At 37.5% G+C, this 15,473-nt stretch overlaps 1 protein-coding gene across 1 annotated transcript; it reads right to left on the reverse strand.

Moving 5' to 3' along the window:
* Positions 1–525: 525 nt before the first annotated feature.
* Positions 526–13,705, reverse strand: LOC125647835 (perlucin-like protein). Its single transcript, XM_048874665.2, has 6 exons — positions 13,539–13,705; positions 12,016–12,172; positions 11,768–11,847; positions 2,607–2,691; positions 1,870–2,082; positions 526–769 (listed from the first exon to the last, which is right to left on the reverse strand). Exons 1-6 carry the CDS (start codon positions 13,695–13,697, stop codon positions 756–758), a joined length of 708 nt encoding a protein of 235 aa, XP_048730622.2. The 5' UTR covers positions 13,698–13,705; the 3' UTR covers positions 526–755.
* Positions 13,706–15,473: the final 1,768 nt, after the last annotated feature.

The raw sequence follows: 15,473 nt of genomic DNA on the forward strand, positions 1-15,473 counted from the left end.
TTTTAATTGGAATTTCCAGTTCCTGACCATTTTTATTCAATAAATGATGTTTTAGCCCCAAAATAACATCTTTCCCCTCAATATAATTTTCTAAGCTTTTTACACGTGTTTAGGGACACATTAAACTACCAAAAACTGAAAAGAAACCTTTTGTTGCAATTAGTTCCCATTTCGAAGAAAAATTCTCCATTTCTACTGGACTACAAAATCCACGTGATGATACGCGTGTTATTTCAAAGGTAAAAGTTGGGGATCTGTAATTATATAATTTTTACATCGCAGTTACATTGAACATTGGCATTTTTAAAAAATTGCATGCAAATTCTTAAATCTGCTAAAAATTGTTTTTGCGAAATATCTGCAGCAAATGCAGATAATTTCGCAAAACTACATTCTTAGATAATAAGTACATTGTATTATATCAATTAAATTACGCAAAATCCGTAGAATTAGTCTCTGCGAAAAATTCCAGATTTTCAACATTCCAATATGTATATTTCATAAATCTATAATAAAACATTATAACATTCTTATGACAATTTATTTTTTCCCTTTGCATATGACAACAACAGATAAATTTCGTGAAATGAATGAGATAATCGAAAGAAGAAAAGTTTTGTAATGTGAATATCCAAGCGTTTTATAACATATCAAAAACAAATTAAATCAGAAAAAGGCAACTATAAAACCTCGTCCAGAATTGGCTGTGTTGCGAGCTTTTGGTGAAACTTCTAAAGTCCTGCAACCTACCCCAGTCAACAACGTGAGCCTAAAAAGACACCGCAAAATTCATATTACGATTTTTTAAAATCCCTTTATCGAAGATATCAAAGCAATTTCCCCTAAACACATACGTTCTCTGTACATGTACAGCAACGAAATAACACATGACAACAGTAACGCATTACACTTTCTGTGGAATTAATCAGCTGATCTAATTGAGATATAAATCATTTACGGTGTTTTTTTTCTTCACTGAATTTCCTTTAATATGATGAAAATACAGGCACTGATAGATTAGAAAAATACAGATTTGATCCCTTTTTCTTTGGAAACCGATTACACAATCCTGATAATTTAATCGATTGTGTGCTTGGTAATATTTGTTATATTTTTGACCAAGGTGAACTCTGTACTGTATACGTATAGGATAGTTAAAGCATCCTATTGATCTTAAATGTATGTGAATACATACATCAAAACTGGCATCTCGAGCCTAAGAAACGATATCTTGTTGGCATTATTTGTGGGCAGATACAGTGCAAAATCTAGTAGAAAGTGGTTAGAGGCGTGCGTTTTTGTTTAACATTTCAAAGAATAATTAAAAATACCAAAAGTGGCTACTAGAGTCTACGAAACGATACCCAGTCAGTCATCTTTGTATATGGCTAGATAACTGATCTATCATCTTGGGATAAAGTTTGATGCTACCCTAGTTCAACAATTGTTACTCAAGTTTTCGTTGTACAAAAAATAATAATCAATCGTGTGACAGTATTATGATTTCAGTCAAGTAATATATCAAGGATATATATGCAGTTTTTCACGCGCATTATTGATCATTAAAAGTACTTACCGACACAATATTGATGATTCTTGTATAGCACACGTATCATTATTAAAGCACAGAATTTTCCGCGCATCTGATCACCCAAGGCTTTTACAACTCACACATTACTGGGGTAATTTAGAAATTTCCAATTAATTTCTGTTCCGTTGTTAGAAAAATCAAATTTTATAATTATTCAACTCGAAGACAAGTGGAGGTGAGTTTGTTATTTTGTTTGAGAACTTTCAATCAGAAAGCTTGGAATTATTCAATCATATATTGATATTCTTTAACTGACCAGTGTATACAACAATATATACCTGAAGATTCACAAATGAACGATATTTTATAGGCACATCCCGAATCATCCCATGCTCCATTCTTCGTATGATAAGCGTAACCACAATCCTGTGCCTTTCTATAGTCGTTAGGTTGACCAGGAGCCCAGTTAGAAAACGTGGGAGCCTTTCCAGTGGAAAATAATTTCCAGCTTCCCTCTGTACCCACATCACTATGATCGAGCCAAAAACGAACTATGAACATAAAACATGAAAGCAATATTTATCGGGTATAAATGAAATCTGTAGCGGTCATCCGGGTTCGATCACCGGTGGCCAGTTAGCTCAGTTGGTAGAGCACCTGACTAGAGAATTCAGGGGGCCCGGGTTCGAATCCCGGTCTGGTCCGTTACATTTTCTCCCTTCCTGTTACATTTGGTGCCGTGACCAGCCCCTGGAACTGACAAGTGAAAATTCCTGCCAGGGGATTAAGATACTGGGTTGATATCTTCTAGTGTGAAGACATTTAAGAAGGGAGAAATATAGCGGTCAGCCGGGTTCGATCGCCGGTGGCCAGTTAGCTCATTTGGTAGAGCACATGACTAGAGAATTCAGGGGCTCCCGAGTTCGAATCCTGGTCTGGTCTGTTGCATTTTCTCCCTTCCTGTTACAAATCATTAGTTTTTATACACGTACATGATTAGTATCTAAAGAGAGATATATTCGAATGTTGCCTATATATTCATCATCACCTGTTCATTTATATGAGAAACAGTTACCTTTAGGAAAGTTCCTCATTATCCAACGGTTTTCCTGCGCATCATTAATTTGAACTAAAGTTGCGCCATTTTCTCTGCACGTCATCTGAAAATTACTTGATACAAGTATATGTGTTAAAGATTTTAGCCGGAAAAAAATATAGTTAACGAGTACATGAATGGGAACTTTGTTTGGTATGAATAGTGTTCAGTTAAACATGATAATGGCGATGTTGACTGGGCTCGAGCACAACGTAAAATGTGTTAACATTCTGACGGATCTGAAGACCAAATTCTGTCAAAAACGTTTTATCATTTATTTAAAACTTTTACTGTTTCTAGTGGAATTTGTTATGAATACCAACGTTATGTCATGTTGTGTAGCCGAGAAATTACATATAAATATCTGGTGTCTTACCTTAACTAAACATGGAAGACAACAAACGACTAAATAAAGGGATGCTTCTAAGGAAGGGGCAAACAGAACTGGCGCTCAAGCAGGGTCGATAAGGTGACGTAGGAATAGACCAGGGTCAGAGGTCATACATAAAATGAGTACGACTTGGGAGAATATGAACTAACAATGCGTTTACACTACACTCCTCACCGTTTTATAATTATAAGAGGAATGTATATGGAAAGATTACACTTTAACAGTATGACTATACAAGAAATGGAAAAATACAATGAAAATTCGCTATAGATGTGCACTTGAACGGGCGCTATACAACCCGTAATTAGCAGGGGGAAACTATGAAGAATATAAAGAAGGTAAGTACAATGATAAATTCCACTTAAACCTGGACGAAGAAATATCCAGCCCTAAATTCAGCAGGAATTCGTAAACATACAAATTACAAAGTATACAGTCGACGACAGTTTTTCACAGTTTGCTTCAGCAGGTACTGTACAGTCACTTGTAGCTTAGATGCAACTACTGTAGCAACGTCGCCAATGAAAGCTGGAGTATTTATAGTTCCTCCACCGGGTTTCATGTAGGGGGAATCTGTTTCCAACAAGATACGATTCATGGGGACAGATTTAAGTCCAGCAATTTGATCTGCACTAAAGCCCCCTACAGCACCTGTGAACCCGAAGTACACACATGAAAACCCGTCCATCCATTCCTTGACCAATTCTGAATCACCAGTAAAGTAATGAAGATGTATCGGTTGATCTGGGTTACATGACTTTTGCAAGATCTGCATACAGAGAGTATGTACATCCATACTAATCTTGTCAGATACAATTCCACGAAGATGTAGAACAAGGACTCGGTCCCTGTGGGCAAGCATTAACACTTGACGTAAAACTTCTTCTTGGCGTCTCCAAAGCTTAACTGGGACAGTACGGTTTAGCCTTACTTCTCCTAAGGCTACAGCATAAGGAAGATCCAACAAGTCCTTCATGTGAAGAAACCTTTCTGGAGAAAGTTCCTCTACACGCTTAGGATGCACTCCTACAGCTATTCCCCATCGTTTTCTGATGTGCCCTATCTCTTGGTGAGTGGAAGGCTCGCTGTAAACCATCACTCCACCTGAAACTGTCACTTCCAGGTTTGGACGCTGATTACAGGACAAACCATATGAGATAAGGTCATCCACTGATTTCCCTGATGAGGTCTTCCATATACGGGAGCTGGTCCGATCCAAGTGGAAATGGCTGTCAAAGGCTTCATTCACAGTGACAATCTCCTCGCTGTTAACCTCCAAAATGTCAGAAGGCTGTTCTGCGGGTCTGCTTACAGCGGAGCTACCAACTTCTACAGAACCGTAGCTAACATTAATCACTGTAAACTCGTCTTCTGTTGACGAGTCCACTGCCGGAACCTGAATATCAGAGATGTCCCTAGTATGTTCCTTATCACTTGTAACACGCCCATTTGTACGAAACTCTTCGCGATGAATAGGCTACAAAAGTGACAACAACACTATTAAACACCTCCAATGAAAAAGGGCTGCTGGGGAGTTGACAGGCGAGACAGTAAATCCTTCTGGTGGTTCCGTCCATCCCTGAGAGACACACGATTTCCTCATGCAACTGATGGTATCTGGATGCACAGTTGTGTTTTTCGGAATCAAACCAGAATGGTTCACATAATCGACTGTAGTGAATACATCAGCATCTTGTCCCAAGGCACCAGTCACCAAAGATATCAATGAAGAACACTGGAGTTGGCATAACGCAGTATTATCAATAGATCGAACTGGATGAATATCACTGAAAATCTTAGGAAGGTGCTGACGCTGAACATGACGCTTGATCTTCTCCCTCCTTTCACAATTGGGGTATGGGCAGCATTGAGCAAGATTAGACTTGGGTAATACTGTAATGGCTAAATCAGGGTCCAACCGGGTATGTTTGGATATTTCCAACGTATTGTCCTTTGCTGACGAGTTGGGTGCATACGTTTCCCTAAAGTGACTCGAACAGGTATCGGCAATGGTAAAGCCGACTTTGATCCAGGAGTAATATCAGCATTTTTATCCAACATACAACATTCCTGATCCGCCGTGTCATGAGCTACAGAAAATTCTGCTCTGCCATGCACTTCGGAAAAATCTTGTTGACTGACTGACGATGCACATGATCATCTGCTGCATTGGTACGCACTACCTCAAGATCCGGATTTGTCTTGAAACGAATGTCCACACACATCTCCGAAGATGTAGCAATCGCTGCAGGACGCAGTGGCTTGATTTTCTTGGACCTATGTTAAGGGTGTAGAGAGGGAAGGTTATCATCTACCCAACGCTCAGAGCACAAAATGGTCGCTGCCTCGCGTCTAGTCGTATCTACCCATCGATTATCCCCCAAGTCTCTAGAGAGTTTATATTGATCCACCATTACATCACAGATGGTGCTATAAGGGGTACCATCACTAAGGAGTCATAGATCGTAAACAAGTGTTCTTGGATTCACCAGGTTTCTCAATGACGTTCTCCTCCTCACAAAGTCGATGTAATGTTCACCCTTTTCTTGATGAATAGCATATCTCTTGTATGATATATTATAAATGGAATAAGTATAAAATGAGTAAGGTAAGGAAAGAAAAGTAGCACAATATATAAAAATATATTTTCTCCAAGTCGTACACTATAGTAACAGTTTTAACATGAAAAATGACGGATTTACGTAGTAGTATATCTACTAAAAAATTGACATGACCCTGGTCTCAAATATCCACTTCTTCGTCAACTAAAACTAAAGGGAATACCATAAGTATACTGAATTTTCAGCAGTGCAAATGTCAGTGCATATAACATTCCACTGAGAATCAGAACCATATGTTATGTTAAAAAACATGTAGATAACATAAAAATTAATAAATAACCATCCAGAGATTGTATGGTAATAGAACATTTATACAGCTAGGGACTGTATAAAATCACAATACCACCCATCTCCAATTTTCATCATCATGGCCGGGGTCAAGCCCTGCACATTTCATTATTTGCATCATGCATAGTTATTATGGAAAATCTTTACCTTTATTGTAAATGATTGATCAGAAAATAGAATAATTACAGTAACAACCAAAACAATTTGTTTGTTTATGAAAAATAGATAATTTTTATTATTATGAATGCTGATGAGAGTAGAATGTTGCTAATTCACTTGGCCCCAGAGATGTTTCACTTGTAAGGAGAATTACCGGTAATGTGAGGACTATATACTATCTCTGACAGTCAGAGTGCATGTCTCAGTAGTACATGCACTTGTTTGTATGGTACAGTAGGTGTAATATATGATCCACATAACTAGATCAGAGTAGGTCATTACCTGATCTTTACTTTATGAATATGCTTAGTACTAAAGTTTTAATTACTTTGACCTTACTTAACCTTAAGATATCACTAGCTAAGTAAACAACTAATACAACCAAGGTTATACAGTAACTGATATCAAATGTTCAGTGTAACACGTAATGTTATAACAGCATGTGTTGACCAAATAATCCAAATACTAATTACTAAATGCAAGGGAAAATACTAAGATAAGATGCTTATGTGCATTTTGTTACTGAAATGCTTATAATGCTCCAACATGCTTTTGATTGAATACTTTTGAAATTCAATGGTAGTGAACCATGTAGTCCGATTGCACTTTAATGATAATTGAGCATAACAATTAAGGTTCACATCCAAAGTAACTCTTCAATAAGATAAGCATCTGAATATCAATACATAAATCATAAATATTAATCTACACTAGTTTTACCTAAATTACTGATGAATACTTATACCATACCTATAACTTAAATTGCTGATGAATACTTATACCATACCTATAACTTAAATCACTGATGAATACTTATACCATACCTATAACTTACTGATGAATACTTATACCATACCTATAACTTAAATCACTGATGAATACTTATACCATACCTATAACTTAAATCACTGATGAATACTTATACCATACCTATAACTTACTGATGAATACTTATACCATACCTATAACTTAAATCACTGATGAATACTTATACCATACCTATAACTTACTGATGAATACTTATACCATACCTATAACTTACTGATGAATACTTATACCATACCTATAACTTACTGATGAATACTTATACCATACCTATAACTTACTGATGAATACTTATACCATACCTATAACTTACATTACTGATGAATACTTATACCATACCTATAACTTAAAGATGAATACTTATACCATACCTATAACTTACATTACTGATGAATACTTATACCATACCTATAACTTACTGATGAATACTTATACCATACCTATAACTTACTGATGAATACTTATACCATACCTATAACTTACATTACTGATGAATACTTATACCATACCTATAACTTACATTACTGATGAATACTTATACCATACCTATAACTTACTGATGAATACTTATACCATACCTATAACTTACTGATGAATACTTATACCATACCTATAACTTACTGATGAATACTTATACCATACCTATAACTTACATTACTGATGAATACTTATACCATACCTATAACTTAAATCACTGAATGACAGGTATCAGGTATCCACGAAATAGACAATTCATTTCCAAGATTTATACTTAATTGTTTTCCACTTATTGTAGCTACTTGATGAATACCAGACAACTAAGTATAAAAATGAAGGACAAAAGTCAACCAGCTGTGAATATGTGTCTAATAATGCTACACAGAACATAACAACCGAAGACTGTAATGAATAATGTGTAGATACAACCATAAACCCGAGTCTATATGTACTTAAAACTAAAGAAACTAGATAAAACTATCTCCATTGGTGCAGAACTGATCGGGTGAAGCTATGCTTGTTATACAAACTCTGAAACTGTATCTAAACAAACCATATATATTCTTAATCTAAGAGGTAAATTATCCTAACTTGTAGCAAATATTAAAGCAATACTATGGTACATATTCACAGTATCAGTAAATAACCATATCAAAATTGAATCCAATTACCTACAAATTGAGTACTTATTCTATGGCTACCAAGAACAATCACTACTGACCCAAAATACAACAGAGACTATTAAGTCAAGGTATTATAACGCCAAGGTACCACCCAGCATTTATTCTCTATTGGTAAACCAAAATGGTACCTATGGCGAACAAAGTTTGTACAGCACAACATTTGTGTACCTAGCCATGTGTAATGTTCTGATTGTGGCTTGTGCATAGTCAACCATACAGTGATCAGCAGAGGTGTGCTGTAATGTTCATGAATCACTGAAGTAGTGACTTGTGAAGTGTTGGTCAAGTCTTCAAACTTAGCCAGGTGTGGCACTAGCATCACTTCTCGGCTATTATTTCTCTCCACACTGACATTGTCAAGCTTAACTGGTTGCACAGCCAATGCGGCCGTTGTTCTAGCGGCCTGTGACAATACCATTTGACTGGTACACCTATGCTCTCGTGTCTCATCAGTGACCCTAGTCTCTGGAAAAGCTGCTGTGGATTCCATAGAGACTTTGAGTGAATTAGGTGGATCAATGTTCATGTCTGTCTCCGGAAGAAAGTGTGCATGTACACTGATGTCAGTATGTACTGGTGAAATGCAAGATGTGTTTGTGGTCATTTCACTTCTTTCCTCCCCCTCTAGTACATTTGAGGGTTCAGTGTTTGTGTCTTTTTTGATAAGCATGGCAGGCACAGCCAGTGACTGTATTTGTACACATGCTTCAATGGTAGACACTGATTCAGTCTCGGGTTCAGCTTCTGAACTGACCTTTGACATAAGCTCGTGATTTGTCTCTGGATCAATAACTGCAACAGAATTCATCATTGACAAATTTGATTTGATTCTTGGGGAACCTCCCTGTTGCGACTCAACTATTACTGGACAGTCTACAGCGTCCTCGGCCAATGAGACTGTTACCTCTGTATCTACTGTCATGAGAGTTACAACGGGAGGTAGACCTCTCTGAATCTCAATATATGTCCTGTTACCTTCATGCCCGTTGTCAGTTTTCTCTTTCTTACCAGCAATATTGTCTGGTATTGGACTTGACTTTCTGCATGTAGTAGGAACTGGTACATTGATATTGATATTGCATTGTAGCAATTCCGAGCCTTTGACCACATTTGTTTCAATGTTTTGAGTGGGAGTGTGCGATTCTGATAGTGTTCCCACTGTGTGGTCACATGACACTGTTGGTGTACCTGGATTTATCTTTTGTGTCTTAATGCAATTCATACATGTGTATGGCTGGATACATTGCCCTTGCTGTTGTACACTATGCACAAGGTCTTTGGAATACATGTTTGGCTGTATTCTAGTACATTGTGGCATGATATTTGGTGCATATATGTACTGAGGTACATGCATGTTTGGTTGTGTGGTTTGTTGCACTGGATAGAGATGCATGTGTTGTTGCATTTGTTGAGTTTGCTGCATGTGATTCTGGATTTGCATTTGTTGTGGCTGTTGTACGAGAAGCAGTGTGTGCTGATATGCAAGTTGCTGTATATGTTGTGGTTGTTGCTGTGGTTGATATGTGTGTTGCACTTGTGGAGTGCATTGCTGCATGTGATTCTGAATCAGTTGAGACTGCTGTACGTGAATCGTCGTGTGTTTATGTACAGGTTTTTGCACAGAATGTGTTTGTTGTGGTGCAGTTTGTTGTGGCAAGGTTGCCTGATTGTATTGCTGCTGTGTACTGATTTGAGGTGTCATAGGCTGTATAAGCTGGTATTGTGGCTGTGTTTGTGGTGCCTGTTGAAATGGTGTGTACTGCATGGCCTGATTTTGTGTGTATGGCATCTGTGGGCTTTCTGTGTATTGCAGTGACTGGCATTGTGAATATGGTATGGATTGTTTGCATGTAGGGAAAGCTAGTGGGCTTGGTGTTTGTGGTATGGGTTGGTATGTATGGCTTTGTGCATAGTGTTGGCTAGCAGGGTATGATGGCTTTGACACTGCATTGAGATGTATACCCTGTCCACTAAACGGTACATAACCGCCCTGTGGAATTGATTCACTTGTCATAGCCTGGCCATTTAGCGGTACATAACCGCCCTGTGGAATTGATTCACTTGTCATACTCTGGCCATTTAGCGGTACATAACCGCCCTGTGGAATTGATTCACTTGTCATACCTTGGCCATTTAGCGGTACATAACCGCCCTGTGGAATTGATTCACTTGTCATACTCTGGTCATTTAGCGGTACATAACCGCCCTGTGGAATTGATTCACTTGTCATACCTTGGCCATTTAGCGGTACATAACCGCCCTGTGGAATTGATTCACTTGTCATACCTTGGCCATTTAGCGGTACATAACCGCCCTGTGGAATTGATTCACTTGTCATACCTTGGCCATTTAGCGGTACATAACCGCCCTGTGGAATGGGTATCATGGTCGTACCCTGACCACTAAACGGTACATAACCGCCTTGTGGAATGGGTGCACTGGTCGTAGTTGGTACCAACCCCTGGGTAACCAACGGTTGGGGACCGCCCGGTGCCTGAGAAGGAAACCCACTACCATAGGTAGTTGACATAATTCACTTCAATTATCAATACATCACTCTCACAACTATCTACCATTTTGTGATATATGATGTTTGACAATAAAGTAGAAAATTGAAAGCTAAATGTATATTAAACCTAAATTAATAGAATCAAAATATGTATCAATACATTTAAAATTTACACAATTCTACCATCAATTTTTATTAATTTTTTTTTTGAAATGAAGATGAAAAATATTTTAAATTTGTTCGAAAAAAATTGACAATTATAAAATGTAAATAATCAAAGAATGTCGGACCGGAAGCTCTAAACACGTGTTAATGTTTACCGTGATGCACTGACAAACCGGCGCCAAGTTTGCACGAGAAAAAAAAGTTTGAGAAAACTAAGCACGAAGATGAAAAATACACAATGCAATTCAAATTCTAAACTTGCTAAATGTCGTTAATACGTTTATAAAAACGCAAGTAAACGACAAAATGACTTAAATTTCAAATATAACAAATGAGTTCTGCTACCCCTAGTATTACGACAATAATATCACTACGTGCTAACTGTCAGCACGCCGTGACAAAAATATACTAGGAAAACCACAACAAAGTTTAAACAAATGGTCAACTTGTAGGAATAACGCACCTGATGTTTATATAAAACGCCCAATGCAAAAATATTCCTAGTATTCTACAATGTGACCAACGAAGACCAACGGCCAACCGACGATATGTGTATCGTCGTGTGGACAAATTATCCAAAAAATACACAAAATATATACAGAAAAATTTTACCGGCGCGGACGCCACTGTTGTGTAGCCGAGAAATTACATATAAATATCTGGTGTCTTACCTTAACTAAACATGGAAGACAACAGACGACTAAATAAAGGTATGCTTCTAAGGAAGGGGCAGACAGAACTGGCGCTCAAGCAGGGTGGATAAGGTGACGTAGGAATAGACCAGGGTCAGAGGTCATGCATAAAATGAGTACGAATTGGGAGAATATGAACTAACAATGCGTTTACACTACAGTCAAATACTTATTAAATGTTCCGTCACTGATCAAAAATTATTTTGGACTAAGATGCAGATTTTATCATATCGGCCTGCTTTGTTCAGTGCATGCATCCAGATTGTCGGACTACTGTATATATTTAATTTTTAAAGGTACGTAAACCCTTTATATCCTAGATTTACCCACCTGGGCATCAAACCAGTTACGACGAGACCTAATAAAAACGTAACAGTGTCCTTTGTACGACTTCCATCCACTTTTGCAACCTGCGAAATAAAACGTACAGAGCAAGTGTACGATATCTTGGTTTTAGGATGGTATTTGAACAATACTTATCATTAGACAACACAGTCAGACTGCTTCCTGATATAAACATTCTGAGGATGGAACACATGATGTTTGATAGACATGGTCGGTCTCTTCATCATGTTTACCTTTAGGTTTATTCTCTGCATTTTTCATCGTATTAACGGTATTTTGAATTTCTTGCAACTTTTTCATCATTTCATTTCCGCAATTGCTTCTTTCATCACTGTGACACCCGTTGAATGTACATCCAGTTTTGGTGCATTCTGTTTCAAAGACCACCATCTGTAACAGAAGTAAGCGTGTGATATCAGTATGTCCTCAAAGTTAGTAAATGTAGTAATTTTCCATAAATACCTGATAATGGTTGCTTTATGTACAAGTAACTTACAAATGGTCTTCGCACACCAAATGACAATAACCGGTCGTGGTAGAATGTAGGTCAATGGTAGAGCGTTCGCTTCGTCGTGAGTTCGAGCCCCGCTCGTGCCGTGCAAATCTAAGACGTAAACATAGGTAGTTATTGCACTTTCGCCAAGCGCTCGGCATTTAGAAGTAAGAATCACTGGTCTTCTGGATATGACCTTAAAAACGAAGATCCCGTGTCGCGGCTGCGTTGGTACGTTAAAGAACCCTCACTTACGGTCGTAAACGTTTTGATTATGCGGTGCACGGCCTTTCGGGGATATTTACGGCATTTCATTTGAGATTTTAGCCTATATAGCAATTATAGGTGTTGAGGTATGTGATACTAGTGTACCTGGTGTATGGACAATTAACAGTTGTTAATTAGGAATCCTTGCAGCGAGTGCAAGTTGATTGGTATCAGTCGCTCGATGTTCGAAAACTTTGACGATACCGACTTGTAAGTCATTAGGTACACTTTTTGAAAAATATTACAAGGCATGAGCACATGAAGGAAGGAAATACACCGTAAATTATGTTAAAAGCACTGTATCTAAAACAACATTTAAGGTGATTTCGGTTTACTATTGTCACAAATATATCTACATTCAAATTTCAAGAATGAAGGATTAAGATGTATGAATCAGTATTTTTATTTAAAATTTTCTAAGCGTTCTTTCGGTAAGAGAACTGTGCTTTTTATTTTGATGGAAACACCAAGACTCTGACGGTGACAATGAAACTGTGGAGAGAATGCAGAAACTTCGAGAAACCAAGGTCATGGATAAAATTCTCTCAACCGTTAAATACACACTTACAGTGAGGCCACAGATGCGTTGAACCTTTCTGTTGTCGCCAAGTTGAACGACTTTGTGCCAGTAGAGAAGTAAAAAAACAAATGAAATTTTGGACGTGTTTTTTTTTTTTTAAAGTTTACAGGACAACCAATATTTGAACACCAGCAGTGCTTAACTACGGTATATTTAAAATTGCAAGAAATGTAAACAAATCACATAATAGTAAACTTTGTTTTATTTCATATAGTATCATGAGGTTAATGACAAGAGGAAATTATATTATCAAGGCACTGGTGAAAATCTGAATTGTTCTAATCCCTCTTTCCGGATCCTATACCCCTCCTCAATGTTAAATACCTCGATACCCCTGCAGAACTCATTTTGATGAAATATTAGTGTAAATCTTTTAATTTTCTTCCGTATCTCAATTATAGGATCTTAATTCTTACCTTTACCAAACTAGTCCGGTTTTGGACAGTTTTAAACAGCTGATAATGCAAATCTGACAACTGGTTCTTTATTTTTCTATCATATCCCTGATTCGCGTTACCACAACTAAGGATGGCGACAAGAAGAAGAAAAGAACCAAAGAAAGACATCATCATCATCTGGTGTATGAAGGCATCTACCAATGTAAACGGCGAGGCCTTCGTGCAGTGGGTATAAATAGTTTGAGGTACTTCAGCGACATCTGTGGGAACAATAAGATTACCATAAATCAGCCAGTTTAAACAACTCCAAAACTGAAGTATAGTTTTTCACTTCTATTTACACTGTATCTGCTGTCGGAAAATATGAAAGGTAAGTGTTCCAACTTCATAACCTAACATGAGTCATTCTACGAATAAAAGCCCAAATAAAACTTTCGGTAAGAGAATTCAAAAGTTCTAATTCTGCAGATTTTGTACGAGGTGACATAGTCAACCTCATTTAGTCAGCGTCCATTTCAAGATGACTGTCGACTTGCTACGATTTTCAATTTATCAATTTTCTTGAATGAAAGGTGAAGATAACGAACAGTGATCAATCTCATAACTCCTACAAGCAATACAAAATAGATAGTTGGGCAAACACGGACCCCTGGACATACCAGAGGTGGGATCATGTGCCTAGGAGGAGTAAGCATCCCCTGTCGACCGGTCACACCCGCCGTGAGCCCTATATCATGTTAGGTAAACGGAGTTATCCGTAGTCAAAATCAGTGTGCCAAAAACGGCTTAACATTCGGTATGAAACACGTCAGACAGCATTTGACCCAATGATAGGTTGTATTGACGAGCTAGATCGTTATAATGACCATAGGATTTGCGAATTGCTGACTTCAATCGAGACTGTTGAAACCCCTATACCGTCAACTTGTTTGTCAGTAGCTAACTGACTATACGCAGAACAAGCTCTTGCATATCGAATCAGTTGAGATATATAAACACCGCATGCAGGTGATAATGGAGTATTGCTACATAAATATGGGAAGTTGACGGTGGAGAAGCTGAAATCATCCCGTTTGTCATACAGTTGAGTTGTCAGTTTGCCGTTAATGTCTACTTTCAATAAAATATCTAAGTATGAAGCAGAAGTGGATGACTCTGTGGTGTCCTTTATTTCGAGCTCACAGGGATATATCAAATCGATATATGAATGAAAGTTATTATTGTTTATAGACAAAACGTCATCGATATATCTAAAAGTCGAATTGAAGGTCACAGCGAGAGATTTTTACAAATCTTACAACTCATTTCCCACCGGATAATGAAAGACAACTTCACTATATCTACAGCTGTATATTGAGTTCTGGTATGAAATTTGCTCCTGTAAAGTTTCAAATTGGCGATCGAAAATTACTGGTTTCTGATTTGTGTATCTGTATCCATGTGCTCTAAAAATAGAGGTTCAGAAGGGGAGATGAAACTATTTCTTCTGAAAATATGATTTCTAAGAAGGAGAAAAACTTCGTTTATCAGCATCGTTTTATGAGTTATTCTATACGATAATAAAAATCAGTTATTTTATATGCAATAAAGAACTAACTGTACGTGTATTTGTTTATAGTTGATCTCCAAGAGGATTCTGGGAAGAAACCTTCCCGCGCTTCTATCTGGTTCTCTCCTCCCGAAAATATTCTTCGTTGTACATGGTAAAGTATACCCCCCCAAAAACTGCAATATTCGTAAATCAAGTTTAGAATTTTGGTAGTTACGTGTACAAGAGTACAATTAGGGAACGATATATTTGCTGACATAGTTTGGGTTATATATGTATAGTAGCTATATACTCCATGATATTCATCGATCGGTCGATCTATACTTTTCTTAGCTGCAATAATGTAGCCCTATCCAATTTTTTTTTATTCTGACGTTTTCCATAGGATCTCCGTAATGGTGCAA

This window comes from Ostrea edulis, chromosome 6, assembly GCF_947568905.1.
Source record: "Ostrea edulis chromosome 6, xbOstEdul1.1, whole genome shotgun sequence".
NCBI lineage: Eukaryota > Metazoa > Mollusca > Bivalvia > Ostreida > Ostreidae > Ostrea > Ostrea edulis.